This window comes from Somniosus microcephalus, chromosome 7, assembly GCF_052327205.1.
Source record: "Somniosus microcephalus isolate GS21.2 chromosome 7, FLI_Smic_1.0, whole genome shotgun sequence".
NCBI classification, from domain to species: domain Eukaryota; kingdom Metazoa; phylum Chordata; class Chondrichthyes; order Squaliformes; family Somniosidae; genus Somniosus; species Somniosus microcephalus.
The window spans coordinates 107,068,367-107,089,224 of NC_140993.1; the positions used below are offsets into that span (position 1 = coordinate 107,068,367).

General features: G+C 41.7%; 1 protein-coding gene across 1 annotated transcript in view; it reads left to right on the forward strand.

Moving 5' to 3' along the window:
- Positions 1-20,858, forward strand: part of trappc9 (trafficking protein particle complex subunit 9) — a 1,276,086-nt gene that overhangs the window by 178,627 nt on the left and 1,076,601 nt on the right. The window contains exon 14 of the mRNA XM_085993951.1: positions 11,086-11,218. Within this exon, the coding sequence (XP_085850077.1) occupies positions 11,086-11,218 (133 nt within the window). The remainder of the gene's footprint in view (positions 1-11,085; positions 11,219-20,858) is intronic.

The following is a 20,858-nucleotide window of genomic DNA, read 5'->3' on the forward strand; positions in this document are numbered from 1 at the left end:
AATGATCAATCAACTAATTGTGTACATATAATTTCTCTCTCCACAGATGTTGCCTGACCTGCTGAGTTTTTCCAGCATTTTCTGTTATTTCAGATTTCCAGCATCCGCAGTATTTTGCTATCGTACTAGTGTACATATAATGGTTGGCAGGAGTTGCATAGCTGCTAGGCAATCAAGGGATTAAGATAACGTTTAAGTGTTCGATCTGAGTGTTTGAATTATATCCTTAACTGTCTTTAAATTAATCCATATGACAAAGTTTTTATTTAAGTTTGAGTATAGGTTATTTTCCATTGAAAACTTGAAATATTTAACTGGTGCTTGAAGATGCTTCATAAATTTTGGCTGTCATCCAAAATCTTGAAGTTTCTGGCTGCTATCGTTCATTGTTTTCCCAGGATAATGTGCAATCTCTGAGGAAGAAGTTCCATGATGACAAATTGTACATCTTTTATACTTGAATTGTCTGTGCAACTCCTGTTGTATATATTGATTTCTAGTTGTTACATAGCATGGGTAATTAGGTTTGAAATTGTTGTGAAATCTTACTGAAGCTCTTGAATAAGGCATGATTACAAGCTGTTCAGACTTGTTATATGGCGTGTTTGTTTACATCAATCGATATTTCAGGGTTTTTTCCTTATTTCCTTCAAGATGGTTGAGAATACACTTAACAGTAAAGCAATTGCCTGTTGGTGTTAAATGTAGCCATTTCCTTAGCATAATAGGAAGAACTGACTGCTTGATACATAGCACATGCCAATACATTATTAAATATACATAATTATGTAGGTGTAATTTCTGTTAAAATTTCCAGGCCAATGAAGGCCATGTGTATTCACCACCTGCTGCTGCTGACTTACCAGATGTAGCTCTGTTGTAGATCAGGAAGCAAATTATGTTGCTTTGGTCTGTGACTCCAGATAGTTTGCACCATGGGACAGGTGGGCCTTTGTGCAAGCTGTTACATTTTGGGTAACTTCCAATGCTCTCTTCATGCTGTCACAGAAGTTTACCTCAGTAGACACGCCTGCAGTGTAGAATAAAAAGCTTGGTCTTATGCGTGAAATAACTGCAATAGCACGGTGAACAGTGAACACTTATTCAGTATATCCCTCCATATGTCTGATCTATTTCAATGAATGAAAATCATCATGCTGTCAGACCATCTAGTTCAAGCTGAAATAATATGAATTTCTTTTTAAGGAGTAAAATTATACATCTGTAAAAATAAATCCACAGATTGGACTATTGTACACAAATTTTCACAGGTACTTGAATCTGTTCTGAGTCCATCATAACTAATTGCTTTGAGATTCTTGGAGCCTTTTTATCAGAATTCTTCAACTGAGATTTTATGCTGTCGAAGGGTTTAAGCACCATGGAATCTTGACTCAATGCTGCAAGCTCATTGTGGAATTAAATAGTTGAATCACGTGAACTAAAATAAATGCCAAAATCTGTCAGATTTATTCCTATTTGTCTCGATTATGATTTAGATGGACAGTTCTGTATACAGAAGCTGGTCAGTGTTTGGAGGTGGTTGCTCCATGTTGGATGGTAGTGACGTCCAATGCTTACGTTCTCAGGAAATGCATCACCTACCCGTTTATAAAAACACAGGCCATTCTGGTGGCAAGGTAGACCACTTGCTGTCCTCCAAAGAAGTTTCTGTTGAACAGTAAAGGAGGCTTTTTACGTAGAGAAACTGTGTTGAATATGGGGGTATTTGGGGACTTGGGTTTCTGAGAGTAGTGGGAGGGGGATTCTATTGCTGGCAGAGTTCACAGCAACTTAATCTGAGATTATCATCGAATGCCAGATTCCTAAGTTGCTAAGGGAATTGGGGGAGGAGATAGCGGAAGGGCTTGCCACAATTTTCCAATCTTCCCTAGATGTGGGGGAAGTGCCTGAGGATTGGAAAAAGGCAAATGTGACACATTGTTCAAGAAAGGTTGTAAGGACAATCCTAGTAACTATAGGCCGGTCAGTTTAACATCAGTGGTGGGTAAAGTTACAGAAACAATAATAAAGGGAAAAAATTAACGGGCACTTGGAGAGGTTTAAGCTAATTAAGGAGAACCAACACGGATTTGTAAAAGGCAGATCATGTTTGATTAATCCAATGGAATTTTTTTATGAAGTAACGGGGAGGATCGATGAAGGGAATGCAGTGAATGTTGTCTACATGGATTTTCGGAAGGTGTTTGACAAAGTACCACATAGAAGGCTGCTTAACAAAATCGAGGCTCATGGAATAGACTGGTCAGTGGCAGCTTGGATAAGGAATTGGCTTAAGGACAGAAAACAGCGAGTTGTGGGAAATCGCTACTTTTCAGACTGGAGGATGGTAGACCGTGGTGTTCCCGCGGATCAGTGCTGGGGCCACTGCTTCTTTTGATATACAGGTAGACTACCCTTTATCCGGACTTCCGAAAACCGAAACCCTCTAAAAACCGAAGGTTTTTTCGGTCAGCGTAAGTCGTGCGCACGACATGACCAGAGTGGCGCACGACTTACAGGCCTAGCCGGATAAGGGATAGTGTAGCATTTTTCCGCACTTCTGAAAACCGAAATCGCTCAGCGTAAGTGTACCAGCCTTTATCCGCACATCCGAAACCAGAAAACCTCTGAAAGCCGAAAGTGGAGCAAAGCATGACTTCTGAAAACCGAAATGCGCACGACCACGACCCCCACCCCCGGCCGAACCCGACCCCCGACCCCCCCCCCCCCCCCCCCCGCCGAACCCCACCCCATTTCGGATAAGAGATAGTGTACCAGCCTTTATCCGCACATCCGAAACCAGAAAACCTCTGAAAGCCGAAAGTGGCGCAAAGCATGACCCGACGCTGCCGATGCTTGACCCACGCAGGTGTTATGCTGCTCTGTGTGATATTTGCTGCTCTCTTAGATATTTGCAGCTCTCTTAGATATTTGCAGCTCTCTTAGATATTTGCTGGCTTTTAACAATTTGTGAAAATGCTAAAAAGAGCTGCAGATACCCCAATGGGTAACAGTGAGAAGCAGAGAAGGAAGCATCGCTCATTATCGATATCGCAGAAAGTGGAGTTATTGCAGAAGCTTGATCGTGGTGTGTCTGTGCGACATCTTACTGAAGAATATGGTGTGGGAAGTACCACTGTATATGACTTAAAGAAACAGAAAGACAACTTGTTGAAAGTTTACACTGACAGTGATGACCATAAACTAATGAAAATTAGGAAAACATTGCATCGGGCAAAAAATGAAGATCTTGACCGTGTGCTGATTGAGTGGATTCGACAACGCAGAGGTGAACGTGTGCCACTGACTGGTTTGATGGTCATGAAGCAAGCTAGAATATACCATGAAGAGCTGAACATTGAAGTTGAGTGTGAATATTCAGAAAGTTGGCTGCATAAATTTAAGAAGCGTCATGGTACAAAATATCTGAAAATCTGTGGTGAAAAAGCTTCTGCTGATCATGAAGCAGCTGAAAGTTACATAGATGAGTTTGTAAAAATAATATCGGATGAAAACCTCGGTCCTGAACAAATTTACAATGCTGATGAAACAGCTCTGTTCTGGCGCTACGTTCCTAGAAAAACATTAGTAACGGCTGATGAGAGTGCACCAGCAGGTTTTAAGGATGCTAAGGACAGGTTGACTGTTCTTGGGTGTGCCAATGCTGCAGGCACACACAAGTTAAAGTTGGTAGTGATTGGAAAAAGCCAACATCCGAGATGTTTGAAAGGTGTATGCAATTTACCTGTGCATTATTATGCGAGCAGGAAAGCATGGGTAACCAGAGGAATATTTTCTCACTGGTTCAATAACCACTTCGTACCAGCGACACGAGCTCATTGCAGGCAAGTTGGACTGGAAGAAAACTGCAAAATTTTATTGTTCCTGGACAACTGCTCCGCACATCCCCCTCCTGAACTTCTTGTGAAAAGTTATGTTTTCGGCATTAACTTTCCCCCTAATGTGACATCTTTAATACAGCCTTGTGACCAAGGAATTTTACGCTCCATGAAGAGCAAGTATAAAGACTTTTTTTTTTAACTCTATGCTTGATGCAATCAACAGAGGCGAAGGAATCCAAAGCTTCCTGAAAGAATTCAATGTTAAGGATGCCATTTATGCAGTTGCTAATGCTTGGAACGATGTTGACAAACCAACATTAAAAAATGCTTGGCACAGACTTTGGCCTTCAACGATGTTTCATGAAGATGGACCTGCAGATGACGAGTTTGAAGGATTTCCTGTCAGTCAGGAGAAGATGATATCAAACCTCCTCACTTACGCCAAAGGTTTATCATCCGAAAGTGTAAATACGTTAGAGGAAGCTGACATCGAAGAAGTGCTGAACATTGACAATGATGCACCTGTTGTGAATTCATTGAGTGATGGGGAAATTGCTGAAATGGTGTTAAATAAAGACAAGCATGAGGACAGTAGTGATGATGATGATGACATTGTGAACACAGGTGAAAAAATCCCCAAAGACGATATGGTGACAATGTATGATCAGTTAATTGCTGGCCTTGAAAAACGTGCATTTATCAGTGAGCAAGAGATTATGCAAGTTCTCTCAATTAAAGAGAGACTGCTTAGACAGAAACCAATGTTAATGAGACAGATGACACTGGAAGAAATCTTTAAAAAGGCCGTCTGTCGTAGTCATGCTTAATCACTTGAGAATCCTGTTCCTGGCCCATCTTCAGGTGTCCAACTCCAACCTGATGACAATGATGACAACACTGATGTACCATCTTCTCTAAGATCCTCAAGCCAGATGTAATGTACCTTTATTGCATGTTTATGTACAGGTATTTAGCTTAGTTTGTACCTGTACATGTTTGAAGTTTTACTGAATGTTTTCTTTACAAATAAACTGTACTACAGTATTTATCCCTGTAACTACAGTATTTATAGTCATTATTTATCCCACCCTTTCGGATAAGGGATAGTGTATCCTTTATCCGCACTCCCGAAAACCGAATTACCTCTGAAAACCGAAGTGTTTTCGCGCACCTTCCAAAATCCGAAATTTTCCGAAAACCGAAACACGGCTGGTCCCGAGGTTTTCGGATAAAGGATAGTCTACCTGTATATATAAATGACCTGGATATTGGAATACGAAGTAGAATTTCTAAATTTGCCGATGACGCCAAACTTGGGAGCGTGGCAAACAGTGAGGATGATATCAATCGACTGCAACAGGACATAGAAAGGCTAGCAGAATGGGCAGACGGAATTTAATACATAGAAGTGTGAGGTGATGCATTTTGGCAGAAGGAACAGGGAGAGGCGATATACACTTAATGGCACAGTTTTAAAGAGTGTGCAGGGACAGAGGGACCTGGGTGTTAATGTGCATAGGTCCCTGAAGGTGGCGGGACATATTGAGAGAGTGGTTAGCAAAGTGTTGGTTGAAAAATAGATTCACTCGAGTCTGTCTTAAAGTAAAAGTACACAGTTTATTAACAGAACGTTCTGGGAGAAGAGCCTTAGACCCCGCGGTCTAGTGGTCACCTTCTCACCGTTAGTGATATCAAACTTCTTTTATACAGGCAAAACACTACACATAAATGTGTTCACCCAATTATGTTGCCCCAGCAACAATTCTCTTGTCCTCATCGAATCACGTTCCCCCAGCAACAACTCCCCTGTCCTCACAGGAATGATATGGAACCTTCTAGAACTTTGGGCGGTTAATTACAAAATGGGCAGTTTTACAGCTACCAATTACTGTAACTCATCAATACATCCAAAGGGCTTCCAGCAAATAGTTTGCAGAAGGCTGCACCACTGGATAATTGTGTAATATTTAGTGTTTCCCACATTCAATAACTGTTCAACAATAATGTCAAGCACAATGGTTTTAATAGGAGCAGACACAAACAGTTAATTCCTGCCCCGTCTTAAGCTGAGTTTGTTTTGTCTTGTGCCATTGTTTCTTATTTACAATGCTTTAAGCTATATAATTTTCACCCTAACACAAAGCATATGGGAATTTGGGCTTAATAAATAGAGGTATTGAGTACAAAAGTAGAGAAGTTATGCTGAACCTTTATAAAGCGCTGGTTAGGCCACAACTGGAGTATTGCGTCCAGTTCTGGTCACCACACTTTAGGAAGGATGTGAAGGCCCTCGAGAGGGTACAGAGGAGATTTACCAGAATGGTTCCGGGGATGGGGGATCTTAGCTACAAGGACAGGTTGGAGAAGCTAGATTTGTTTTCATTAGAGCAAAGGAGGTTGAGGGGTGATTTGATAGAGGCGTACAAGATTATGACGGGTTTGGATAGGCTAGACGGGGAAAGGCTGGTCCCACTAGTTGATGGTACAAGGACTAGGGGACAGAGATTGAAGGTTTTGGGCAAGAGATACAGAGGGGATGTGAGGAAAAACTTTTTTACACAGCGAGTGGTGGTGATCAATGGTGCAAGCAGAGACACTCAATGTTTTCAAGGGGAGACTGGATAGGCACTGTAGGGAAATAAACTTGCAGGGCTACGGGGATAGAGCAGGGGAATGGGACTGACTGGATTGCTCTATAGAGACCCGCCACGGACTCGATGGGCCGAATGGCCACCTTCTGTTCCGTTATGACTCTATGGGGGAGAAATTGGGTTGCACCCTGAAGAAATTACTGAAAGCGCCCTGCCTCACTCTTGGGGCGCTGTGAGTGAATATCACGGTGCTACGTGCCGCAGCGGCATGTTGCGCCACGGTACTGCAGGCCTTCCTCCCCTTATTAAAGGGGAGGGGCCTAGCGCAGTGCAACCTGGGGCCCAGCTGGGCTACCAGGGATCGGAGTGCCGGCAAAAGAGCCCGGCACTTGAGAGAAGTGCTGGGCTCACGGAGCGCAGCTGTTACCCTGCGGGGATGCTGCACAGAAGGCCGGGAACAGCAACGGAGGCAGGTGCTGGCACGCAGCCAGCAACAATCTCCTTTAATTTGCGCAGCCCCGGCCGCAGGTAGGCCCCCCTGACTCTGTCGGATGTAGCGTGTGGCAGTAAGTCGGGGGTCGCTACCGAAGATTGCGGCTGGGGCGCTGCACATGGCGATGATGTCATCGGCGGCGCAGCGCCACGAGGAGTTAACTGTTACCGTGCCGCTAACCTCCCGCTGAATTTCGTGGGAGGCATTGGCGGCGCTGCGCCTAGGCGCTAGTTGCTTTGTGCCCCGTTAGAGGGTGCTAACGGGAGGCGCAAATCAGCCGCATTTTTCCCCCCATGACTCCTGCCTCGATTTTGCATCTTTCGTCACGCTTAACTTTTGAAACTCTAGGTTTCTATATTGCACCCGCACAGCCCAATCTCTAGCTCCAGCTGCACCAGAGCACTTCACTCTGACCTGAGCGCTCCACTGCTCACTGGCTACCTCTCCCTATGTTACCTCCTGCCCTGCTGCCTAATCTTCATTATTTTAGAGACACTGTTACTTATGAAATGGCAGATAGCTGCCCTGTTCCCTAATCTACACGGATTTTCTCGGTGCAATGATCACTCACATTCTAAATGTTTATAGCACTTGGAAAACCTGTAAAAATTAGGGAAGGAAAGACAGTGGCCTGGCATTTAAAAAATGAAGTGTGGTGAAAGCTGCAAATATTAACAGTAGAGGTGTGAAGCTAAAAGCTCAGCAGAGAGAGCCAGCAGAAGGGAGAGGGATCTCGCAGAGGCCTCTGACCAGGGAGTGATGCTCTGATGGGCAACAAATCAGGGTTGGGAAACAAGTGGGTCGCAGGCTTGTGGCAACTGGACAGCCTAATGTGTGGTGGGAAGCAGGATTGGGCATTTGAAGGTGTGGGGCAGAACTGGGATAAGGCGCTGGCTGCACGTCAATGGGAACAGATGGCAGGAAGATAGATGATTGCATTTTAAGTTAAAGTAATTTTATCGCTGTATCTTAAATTGAACTGGGACATGTATAAGTGTCCAGGTTTGCCAGTAGAGGACTTGAGAGAGATACAACTGAGAGGCGCAGATGCGCAACCTAATGATGGGAGGACTAAAAGGTAAGTGTAATGATAATTATGGATCGTTTAGAAAGGGGTGTGTGGAAGTGTGACGGGTGCAGAAGAATTTTAATACAGGAAGTAAATGTGACAACAGGAAGTGCTGCTAGTCACAAGTTTTCATGTACTGCAGATGGTAACTTTTTTTTAAGATTGTGTTATTTCTTCTCATCTATAGGTTGTGTGCACTACTTCTCTTAGGCAGTCCCTCGGAACCGAGGATGACTTGCTTCCACATTAAAAATGAGTTTGCAGGTGACTGATGAGTCCAATGCGGGACCTACAGTCTCTGTCACAGGTGGGGCAGACAGTGGTTGAAGGGGCGGGTGGGTGGTGTGCTTGGGTTGACGTGCGCTGCCTGCGCTTGGCTTCCGCTTGCTCCCGGTGAAGAGCCTCAAGGTGTTCGGCGCCTTCCCGGATGCTTCTCCTCCACTTTGTGCGGTCTTGGGCCAGGGATTCCCAGGTGTCGGTGGGGATGTTACACTTTTTCAAGGAGGCTTTGAGGGTGTCCTTGAAGCGTTTCCTCTGCCCACCTGAGGTTCTCTTGCCATGCAAATTGCAAACATCTGATTTGGAGTACATTATTGATCAAGAGCATAAAATTATCTCGTGTTATTCCATAAATACCATTAAAAACATCTTGCTGTTATTTTTGGTGGGTCTAAGTTGCACACATTATTAAAGCCCATTTTAAATTCAAGTACATGTTATTCTAAACTTTCAGAATGTTTTGTGGTTTGAATGTTTTCAGGTTGAGCATCCCGAATCCGGCAGCCTTGGGACCAAGGCCGAGCCAGTTTTTGGGTTTTTCCGGACTTCGGAATATGTTTCTGATGTCCGAAGTCCGAAAACGCCAGAGTCCAGGTTGCGATATTTCCGGACTTTGGACATCAGAAACACGTGCCGAGTCCGGAAATGCCTGGGCCCAGGTTGCGTTTTTGGTAAGCCTCCCTCAGGGTGTCTGGATTCCGGAATATTACGGATTCTGGAACTCCGGATTTGGGACGCTCAACCTGTACCACTATTTTTGTACTCTTGGTCAACAATTGTTCTTTTTCCTCAAAATTAATTGAGTTTCTCCAAGTACTTGTTTCTGTCTAAATATACTGCTGTTTTTATCTAGAACTTTCAATCCTAAATCGCGCTTAATTATAAACTTGTTTTTGTTTTTTATACTGCCTGAACTGTCAGCTTGCCTCAGTTGTTTAGCCCTCTCACCTCTGAATGAGACAATTGTGAGATCAACTTTTTTTATAATCTAGTGCACAATCTAGGCTGACACTCCCAAGTTAGAGTGCTGCATTGTCAAGGGTATTGTCCTTCAGTTTCAGTGTTATACCTAGACTTCATCTGCCTGTTCTGGTGGTTCAAGTGGATATTAAAGATCTCATGGCAATATTCAAAGAAAAGCAGGGCTATCCTAGACAAAATTCCTCTTCCTCAAGCAACACCACCAGAAACAGTTCAACTGATATTCTCATTGCTGTTTATGGGATCTTAGGTTGCGCAAAATTGCTGCCACACCATATCTAGAGATAGCTGAGCCAGAAAGTTTAAGTCCCTGCCCTTTCCTCCTTCATTTCCATTATCACTGAGATCTGTGTAAAGTATTTTAAAGTTGTTAATGATGGTGTTGCATTATATAATGGCCCGGAGTTTGCGGTCAGCGAAGAAGTGACGGCGCTCCCCGCTGACCTCGAACAAAACTGCTCACAATGATCTAGCGACCTCTGTGGCGTCGATTTCAGCTGTCCCGACTTTCGTTTGAATCTGGCGCCAAACCAAGCGAATCCTAAGTATCCAGCAACAGTAAGGCCATCAAGCTGGCTAAGCAACATTGAAGAATTCTCAGACAGCAAACCAGGAAGTAAAATGCACTGATTCTAACGTGCTTTTTATAAATTTTAGAGAGCGAAATAAAGATTGGGACATGCACATATGATTAAGGTAGAAGCTGAAAGATCATAAAATAAGAAAAAAAAAGTTATATTTAAAAACTTGTAATTCTTAACCATATTAATAGAAAATTTGATATTCCAGAAATATAAAATTAGTTTTTCAGGGCCAGAACAGTTGTTCAGCAGTCAGTACGTCGTTAAAAACCCAGTTACACCTCTTTCATAACAAGACTTAAAATTTTAGGGTTCTGATGAAGGGTCATCGACCTGAAACGTTAACTCTGTTTCTCTCTGCACAGATGCTGCCGGACCTGAGTATTTCTAGCATTTTCTGTTTTTATTTTAAATTTTAGGTTTTTTTTAACTGGTATTCCATTGTGAAAGGGGAAGTTTATGTCCTTATATATAATTTCAACTGATTGCTGGCTCTGGGGTGCTCCAAACGCAACCTGTGATGGAGCATTGAATGCCTGACCGCAACTTCAGGATCTCAGCGTTTATCTGTGCGTGCGCTTCATCCTGAAGTTGCGGTCAGTTTCAGAGGGGTAATGATGGCGAACGCTGACAGTTTCGCTGTTCTTACCATGGCAAAATCCGGGCCAATTTCTTCAACTCTCACCTCTACACTTTCAGCTGTTTTGATTTCTCTAAGTAAAGAAAAATGTTGAAGATAAAATATGTAGTTTTAGCCATAAAATGCTAAATCAAATTTTATTTTAATAAAAGCTACATTGCATTTATACAACAACTTATCACATACCAACATCTCAAACACTCAACATAATGAATTACTTTTGAAGTGCAGAGTGTTGTGTAGGCAAAATTTGCACTGTATGTTCACAGAATTGTAAAGATTATATCAAACAAAATGCCATTCAGCATACCACACTTAATTTAAAGAGGAACGCTATCATTTGAAAATGCATTTGATTGAGGTTTTTCCATTTTTGTGAAAGATGGTATCTTACAGGAATGAATTGCTTTATAACACAATTAGCTCAACGTTTACTACCTAAATTTCATAAAATCAAAAATTTTCTACAATTCTTATACCACACTTGGATGTAAGATTTGAACTTGTATTAATCTTGTCCCAATCTGGTTATTTTGTTTTACACTAAGATATTGATGAATATGTATTGTATATTTTAACTGATTGATTGGCTCTTGTGTTTTTCAGGTTATCAAACTTCTGTTTTTGGGGTGTCCAGTGACTGCCTGTTAGAAAATTTGCCCGGAGTGAAAACTAATGGCTGCACTGTAGAAGTTGTCCCAGCTTTACCACGGCTACAAATTACTACCTCTCTGCCACGGTAGGATATTTTAAAATGAATTACATCTTGGTTCGTACAGGTTGCTCAGCACAGTTATAATGGTAGAAAGTTATATTTATGTCCTGACATACGTTGTTCAAGCATGAAATATGATTTTTAACTACACTTTTCTCTTCATATATGGGCATGATTATGCTCACTGTATAATCTCACATAGTTGTTTCTTCAACTGTAAGCTGCACAACAAAATGTCCCTTAGTGGCTGCAGTGCCACCATTGAACAAGAAACTTAAACTAACCAATTAAAACACTTATTGCTTGATGATTGTCATAGCTCTGCAATTTTTTTTTAATTAAAAGAAAGATATCATTATATCGCGTCTTATCGTGTTTCTCAAGCATTTCAGAGTGCTGAGTTACTTTGTAACTGTTATGCAGGAAAACATGGCTGTTATTTTGCACCTATATATGCAATGAAGAGCACCCGCCACCCTAGAGTCCAACAAAGCATAAAATGATTTATTCTTTACTTGGGTGGAAATGGAAGTCTTCCATCACTGTGCATCAGTCACCTTTTCAATATAGGTGGACCTGATTCTTTGTCCTATGATGGAGAAATTATTCTGATTGAAGAGACCTAGAGTTTAATGGCTGCTGTCACTTCACAGATGTGAGCAGAGGAGCTGGAGTCAGTAACAATCACTTTAAATCATTTCTCAACATTGCACATATCTCTTGCTTCTCTTTCCACTGCTTCTATGAGGCTTTATTAATCTTAGCAAAATATCTTCCTGTATATATGAAAAAAAAATTGTGAATGTTGGAAATCTGCAATAAAATGTTAATTGTACACATTAAGACCATCCCTAAAAGACATTAATGAATCAGTTAGGTTTTTACAACAATCTAACAGCTTTCTGCTCACAGAAATGTGTGGTGTATTGAATTCATATTCACAAACTGCCATGGTGGGATTAGAACTCATATTCTCTGGATTATTAGTCCATGCCTCTGGAATACTAGGCCAGTAACACAACAGCTATGCTACTTTACCCCTTTTTAAAAAAAAAAAAAAAAAAAAAACTTTTCATACGTGATATTGTCGAACTGGAATAGGATTTTTAGGTACATTTACACATTCTGCTGTGACTTTTGAAGAGAAGTTTTGGAGATTATGTTTAGGATATTTTTCATTGTACAGCTTTTCATTTGTATGATGTCCTAAAATGTAAGTGACATCATTGAATGTATTGAATATATATAATTTTTGTTTATTCAACAGAGTAATGTAAACAATTAAATACAGAAGACTAAGATGGTTTGATATACAGTTTTAATAATTTAGATATCTTTCTGTAATATTGAATATTCCCTGTTGACACAATTTTGCTTTATGTTGTCACATTTGTTGTCAACTTTTCTATTATAAAATCCATGTCCATGTTAATAATGGAAACTACTTATATACGTACCTTTCGACCAGTGCTGGCACTGTAGGAGCTCAGCTTTGCATCAGCCAGCTCCTCTGCCTTTACAACAGAGCAACTCCTATGCTCCAACCACACTTTCTGGCTTCTGACATTACTGTTAAGTTTTGCTATTTAATTGTATAAAGTAATTATATATTTTGTGTGTTTGCACACTTCCCATTCTACAAAACCTTCCTATTTACACTTTTTTAAATCAGACTTTTATCACTTTTTTTTCCATTTTAAATTCCTCTGTCCACATTTAAAATCTGCTATGTAAAATCAGCATCCTGTAATTGCCTCCTTGAGGGAAACAAATAAGAAGGAGGAGGGGAAAAGAGAAACTGGTTGAAGTTAAGGGGGCCTGTTGCCGTCCATGCTTGAGAGGAAGAGGTGTGTGTGTGGGAGGCGGGGAGCAGGGAGGGATGTTTAAAGTGAGGAGAATAACTGGGGGACACAAGGGTTGAGAGGGTAGTTCAAAGGGGAAGCAATAGAGGGAGTAGTGGGTGTAAAGGGATGGTAGGAAGAGAAGGTGGTGATGGGGGTTCAAGACATGATTGGAGTGAGGAATTGGGGGAGGGGATGGGAAACGAGCCTCTGAGGGCCATGTTTATTCTGCAGCTGTTGGTTGAACCTGTACTTGCCATACCAGCCATGTAATCCACCACCCAAAGGAAAAGATCAACAGAAGCAGAAGACGACGGGGAGAAAAAAAGATTTCATAAGAGGTAGAAGCAGAAGAGGAAAGACTGAAAGAAACAGCAATACGAGGACAGAGGCAGGCTAGAGAGACCACAATGGGAGATCAACTTTTATAAAACACAAGTATTGCTTAAAAGAGACAGAAATTATGATTTTAAAATGGTGATATTCTGTGCATATAATATGTATGTATTATCTCCCCATACATGTCTATGTCTAATCAGCTCTTGCCCTCCAACTCCATTTCACCTGAAGACTGCAATGTCTTAACTCTGTGTGCAACACCATGGCAGATTAACTGGTATTAAAAAAAATGTTTTCCCCTAGTTGGTGCATTTCACATGGTTGAATTCAGTTTGATCACATCAACTTTTTTACTGTACAATAATAGAAACATAGAAAAATAGGAGCAGGAGTAGGCCATTCTGCCCTTCAAGCCTGCTCCGCCATTCAATATGATCATGGCTGATCCTCTATCTCAATACCATTTTCCCGCTCTCTCCCCATACTCTTTGATGCCTTTTATGTCTAGAAATCGATCTATCTCCTTAAATATATTCAGTGATTTGGCCTCCATAGCCTTTTGTGGCAGAGAATTCCACAGGTTCACCACCCTCTGAGTGAATAAATTTCTCCTCATCTCAGTCCTAAGTGTCCTACCCCGTATCCTGAGACTGACCCCTCGTTCTAGACCCCCCAACCAGGGGAAACATCCTCCCTGCATCCAGTCTATCTAGCCTTGGCAGAATTTTATACGTTTCAATGAGATCCCCTCTCATTCTTCTATACTCTCGTGAATACAGGCCTAGTCGATTCAATCTCTCCTCATATGACAGTCCTGCCATCCCAGGAATCAGTCTGGTGAACCTTCGCTGCACTCCCTCTGTGGCAAGTATATCCTTTCTTGGGTAAGGAGACCAAAACTGCACACAGTACTCCAGGTGTGGTCTCACCAAGGCCATGTACAACTGTAGGTAAGACATCCTTGCTCCTGTACTCAAATCCTCTTGCAATGAAGGCCAACATACCATTTGTCTTCCTAACTGCTTGCTGCACCTGCATGTTTGCTTTCAGTGACTGGTGTACAAGGACACCCAGGTCTCTTTGTACATCAACATTTCCCAATCTATCACCATTTAAATAATACTCTACCTTTCTGTTTTTCCTACCGAAGTGGATAACTTCACATTTATCCACGTTATACTGCATCTGCTATGTATTTGCCCACTCACTCAACTTGTCTAAATCGCCATGAAGCCTCTTTGCATCCTCCTCACAACTCGCAATCCCACCTAGTTTTGTGTCATCAGCAAACTTGGAAATATTACATTTGGTTCTCTCATGCAAATCATTGATATACAGGAAACTTTGTGCTATCCGGCACCCGTGGGACCGAGCTACTACCGTTTTTTTAAAAGCTCCGGATAGACCAGCGTCAATGTTATCAGATAGGAGCTTTTCATCGCAGTATCTGACCACAAACACTGTTGCTCAGCAACAGCTTGTAAACACTCAGCCCGTGGCTTGGAAGCGTCTCTGAAGCTGTTGCTAAGATACAGAGACGCTTTCTAGAGCCTGTCGTGCCTGACCACAAACACTGTTGATCAGCAACAGCTTATAAACACTCGGCCCAGTAGCTTGGAAGCATCTCTGAAGCTGTTGCTAAGCGACAAAGACGCTTTCCAGAGCCTGCCTGTGAAAAGAATGCTAGGAGAAAAAAAAACCTAACCAAAACGGCTGCTGATTTCTGCCGTTAGATCAAAGTTGCCGGACATTCAACTTCCGGATAGCACAAAGTTTCCTGTATATTGTGAATAGTCGGGGCCTGAGCACTGATCCCTGCGGTACCCCACTAGTCACCGCCTGCTACCCCGAAAAAGACCCATTTATTCCTACTCTCTGTTTCCTGTCTGTTAATCAATTTTAAATCCATGCCAGTATATTACCGCCAATCCCATGTGCTTTAATTTTGCACACTAACCTCTTATGTGGGACTTTATCAAAGGCCTTCTGAAAATCCAAATATACCACATCCACTGGTTCTCCCTTATCTTTTCTACCAATTACATCCTCAAAAAAACTAGTGGGTTTGTCAAACACGATTTCCCTTTCATAAATCCATGTTGACTTTGTCTAATCCCGTTGATATTTTCTAAGTGCCCTGTTATCACATCATTTATAATAGACTCTAGCATTTTCCCTACTATTGATGTTTGGCTAACCAGTCTGTAGTTCCCGGTTTTCTCTCTCCCCTCCTTTTTTAAATAGTGGGGTTACATTTGCCACCCTCCAAGCTGCAGGAACTGTTCCAAAATTCTATCGATTATGGAAGATGACAACCAATGCATCCACTGTTTCCATGGCTACCTCTTTTAGTACTCTGGGATGCAGATTATCAGGCCCTGGGGATTTATCCGCTTTCAGTCCGATTAATTTCTCCAGCACTTTTTTTTACTAATACTAATTTCCTTTAATTCCTCCTTCTCACTTGACCCTTGGTTCCCCAGCATTTCTGGGAAGTTATTTGTGTCCTATTCCGTGAAGACAGAACCAAAGTATTTGTTTAATTACTCGGCCATTTCCTGGTTCCCCATTATAAATTCTACCGTTTCTGACTAAGGGACCTACATTTGTCTTCACTAATCTTTTTCTTTTTACATACTTGTAGAAGCTTTTACAATCCGTTTTTATGCTCCTTGAAAGTTTACTCTCATACTCTATTTTTCCCCTCTTAATCAATCTCTTGGTCCTTTTTTGCTGAACTCTAAACTGCTCCCAATCCTCAGGCTTGCTACTTTTTCTGGCAACTTTATATGACTCCTCTTTGGCTCTAATACTATCCTCAATTTCTTTTGTTAGCCATGGTTGGGCCGCTTTTCCGTTTGTGCTTTTGCACCAGAAAGGAATGTATAACTGTTGCAATTCATGCATTCATTCCTTAAATGTTAGCCATTGCCTATCCACCATCATGCCTTTTAATGAAGCTCCCCAATCTATCATGGGCAACTCACTCCTCATACCATCGTAGTTTCCTTTGTTTAGATTTAGGACCCTAGTTTCAGATTGGACTTCTTCACTTTCCATTGAATGAAGAATTCTATCATGTTATGGTCACTCTTCCCTAAAGGACCCCGCATAACAAGATTATTAATTAACCCCTTCTCATTGCACAATACCCAATCTAGGATAGCCTGTTCCCTAGTTGGCTCCTCAACGTACTGCTCTAAAAAACCATCTCGTACACACTCCAGGAATTCATCCTGCACAGTATTATTGCTAATTTGGTTTGGCCAGTCTATATGTAGATTAAAGTCACCCATGATTACTGTAGTACCCTTGTTACATGCATCTCTAATTTCTTGTTTGATGCCATCCCCTACATTGCCACTACTGTTTGGAGGCCTATGGACAACTCCCACCAATGTTTCCTGCCCCTTGGTGCTTCTTGGCTCCACCCAGATTGATTCTACATCTTGATTTTCTGACCCAATATCCTTTCTCACTATTGCTCTGATTTCATTCTTTACTAACAAGGCCACCTCCTTTTCCTTTTTGTCTGTCCTTCCTAAATATCGAATATCCTTGGATATTCAGCTCCCAGCCTTGGTCACCCTGCAGCCAAATCTCCATAATCGCAATTATATCATATCCGTTTACATCTATTGTGCTGTTAATTCGTCTACCTTATTACAAATGCTTCGTGCATTCAGATACAGTGCCTTTAGATTTGTCTTGTTAATGTTTTTAGACATCTTAACATTTTTTTGTATTATGGTCTTATTTGGCTTATTACCATTTTTTCTTACCCGGACCCTATTTGTTAGTGCACTCCTTTGTACGCTCTGTCCCTTCCTGACACAATCTGATTATCCTTACCCCAATCACTTTCCTGCACTGCTTCCTTGTCTTTTCTCTTTAGCATTCTAGATTTCGCTTCACCGGGACCCTCCTAATCAGACATTTAAGTATACTCAATGGCCTGGAATTTGCGGTCAGGGGCGAAGCAAATGCATTCGCCGCTGAGTAAAGGAGAGTTTTTTTTTCTTTGAGGGATGGAACATTATCATGTTAGACTTGTGTTCTTTACAGAAGAATGTGGTGAGCACTAATGGAAATGAAAGATTTACAAAATAATAATCTGTGGAAATATATAACTGGCTGAAAGCCAGAATGTTGTTAAAACTTCATTTGCTACATTAAAGTTGCAGTTTAATGAATATAAATATGGCATGAACTATAAATTAAGTAGTGATGCACTGCATTCTTTTCTTCATATTATAAATATTAAATATAATGAGTTTAAAAAAAAATTGTTTATGGGATGTGGGCGTCGCTGGCAAGGCCAGCATTTATTGCCCATCCCTAGTTGCCCTTGAGAAGGTGGTGGTGAGCCGCCGCCTTGAACTGTTGCAGTCCGTGTGGTGAATGTACTCCCGCAGTGCTGTTAGGTAGGGGTTTCCAGGATTTTGACCCAGCGATGAGGAAGGATCGGCGATATACTTCTAAGTCAGCATGGTGTGACACTTGGAGGGGAACTTGGAGGTGGTGGTGTTCCCATGTGCCTGCTGCCCTTGTCCTTCTAGGTGGTAGAGGTCGCGGGTTCGGGAAGTGCTGCCGAAGAAGCCTTGATGAGTTGCTGCAGTGCATCTTGTAGATGGTACACACTGCAGCCACGGTACGCTGGTGGTGGAGGGAGTGAATGTTTAAGGTGGTGGATGGGGTACCAATCAAGTGGGCTGCTTTGTCCTGGATGGTGTCAAGCTTTGAGTGTTGTTGGAGCTGCACTCCTCCAGGCAAGTGGAGAGTATTCCATCACACTCCTTACTTGTGCCTTTATAGATGGTGGGAAGGCTTTGGGGAGTCAGGAGGTGAAACACTTGCTGCAGAATACCCAGCCTCCGACCTGCTCTTGTTGCCACAGTATTTTAGGATGCAAGGTGAAGGTCTTGTGTCCCTCAGTAGAATTTTGATAGTGTGGTTTCCCAACTAAGTATTCATCAGACCATCCCTTCTGTTTGTGAAATTATAGAATTATATGCTGAACAAAAGCCTTGTGTTGCCAAAATGTTGAAGCATCATTTACATCTGATGATATAGCAGTGAAAATTAATTACCACGCTCTGGTCTCCCTCTTAACTAACTAGAACATTTCCTCTTCAAGTAAAACTGTAGAGTGTAGATGAAATGAACAAAAGAAGTAGCTGGAAGGCGTAGTAGAGAGGGCTGAGATATCTGTAGAATGGAGTGTAGCAAACACGCAGCAAAACACCAAGACTCACTGGTGGATCAAGATTATCACAGAAACAGAATCACAGAAACCCCACAGTGCAGATAGAGGCCATTTCGGCCCATCGAGCCTGCACCGACACATCCCACCCGATCCCCGTAACCCCTACACCAACACATATCCCACCCTATCCCCGTAACCCCACGTATTTAATCCCCCTAACACTAAGGGTCAATTTATCATAGCCAATCATCCTAACCCGCACATCTTTGGACTGTGGGAGGAAACCGGAGCACCCGGAGGAAACCCACGCAAACACGGGGAGAATGTGCAAACTCCACACACAGTCACCCGAGGCCGGATTCGAATCCGGGTCCCTGGCGCTGTGAGGCAACAGTGCTAACCACTATGCCACTGTGCTGCCCTGGATAAGGGAGGAGCTAACCAAAGAAGGCACAGTTCAAAATATTAAGTCCTGTTGGATGAGATCATCATGCCTCTGGTTATGAGGTTTCTCTTGTGATCGGCACTGTGTGGTATGATGAATATGATCACAGCATAATGCAACTGAATTGTAGAACCACATTTGCCTTTAAGCAGATATTTTATTTTCATATTAAAATTTTTTTTTAAACCCCATAAAGTTGTAATGCAGCAAGATAATCTAATGTCAATTATTTTTAGAGGAAACTTCTGTTATTTTTCAAAGCTTTCATGACCCTTATCTATTCTCCAAATTGGAGTTTTAACTGTCAGTATTGGCAATCATTTAAATAATTTACAGCAGTATTAAGCGGCAAATTTGTGCTTGTTTTGATCTTAAAAAAATAATAATTTGATCTGATGGCCAAGGTCGATCCAGAATCGTGCCCAATTATGACAAGGACAACAATTTAGAACAGTGCAAATGATGATTCACTTGGCATTTATTTTTCCCATAACTTGTAAAGCTGTATTTATCCTATCCACAGATTTTTTTGGCCATGCATTACTCCACTGTAGTATAAATTTTTGAAACATATTACATGGGTTATCAAATTAAAAGTGTCACGGGTTGGGAGAGATTTCATTATGCAGACGGTTGGAGCATGGAATGCTTTGCTGCTGTGAGTGGGTGAGGAAGATGCCATTGCATCTTTTAGTGAAATATTGGATAAATAATTGAAGCATGGGAAGTAAAAAGGGTATGGGAATAGAGCGGGGCAGTTTGAGTAGTTTTGGATCTGATGCTCTGTCCACCATTCAATAAACAATCCTATCTCTGGGCACATCTCTTGCCAAATTATTTCAGTGGTCATCTGCAGCCTTCCCTTACCACAGAAAATGCTCACCCCACTCTTACAACAGAGTAATTTCTGACACCTGAGCAATATCATGGGAGATCCTTTAGTGTTTAATAAAACATGATGTATAATGTCCCAATGTTATACTTCCTATGCCATTTGTATAAGGAGCAACTTATCCCAGGCTGTTGTTTTCTTTTGTTTGGTGTAACTTGGACTAGCGTAACCTGAATAATTATTTCTAGTTTCAACCATGCTTTGTTGTTCTTTTCCATATCCCCATATATTAACTCTCTATGGTTGGAGAGAGTCAGTTTTCCAGTCTGAGTAGAGTGGCCCAAGCAGTTCATGGAAGCCCAGTATCACCACTGGCTTACACTGGAGGAGGGTGGCTGCTGTTCTCAGTTGCAACACTACCAGCTCCACTGGGATTTTTTTTTAAATGGATGGGGGAAATACCTTCAAAACAATAAAAATGAGCCATCAGTATAGTCACATTTTCCTTGAAAAGGTTTGTGTCTAAATTAAAACATACTGATTCATAAGAGCATAAGAATTAGGAGTAGGAGTAGGCCATAAGGCCCTTGGATCCTGCCCCACCAGTCAATAAGATCATGGTTGATCTTGGACCTCAACTCCACTTTCCTGCCCGATTCCCATATTCCTTGATTCTCCTAGAGTCCAAAAATCTATCTATCTCAGCCTTGAATATACTCAATGACTCTTCAGTAAGTTCTCTGTAGGAATCTTGATGTAACAGTCTGGATGTGGTAACAAAGAATGGGCAAGCTCATTTGCTGTAAGTGAAAGATAAATGCAAAAGGAGCTTTGAAATAAAGATCACTGTGTCAAACATAGTTGGCAAGATTATTATCTATCTGAGACTAATGAGTTTTGCTTAATAAGCATTTAATAAGGTTCTGCGCAAGAGATTATTAGCAAAAATGAAAGCGCAAGAAGTTGGAGGTAACCTTGTGACATGGGTTGGTAATTGGTTG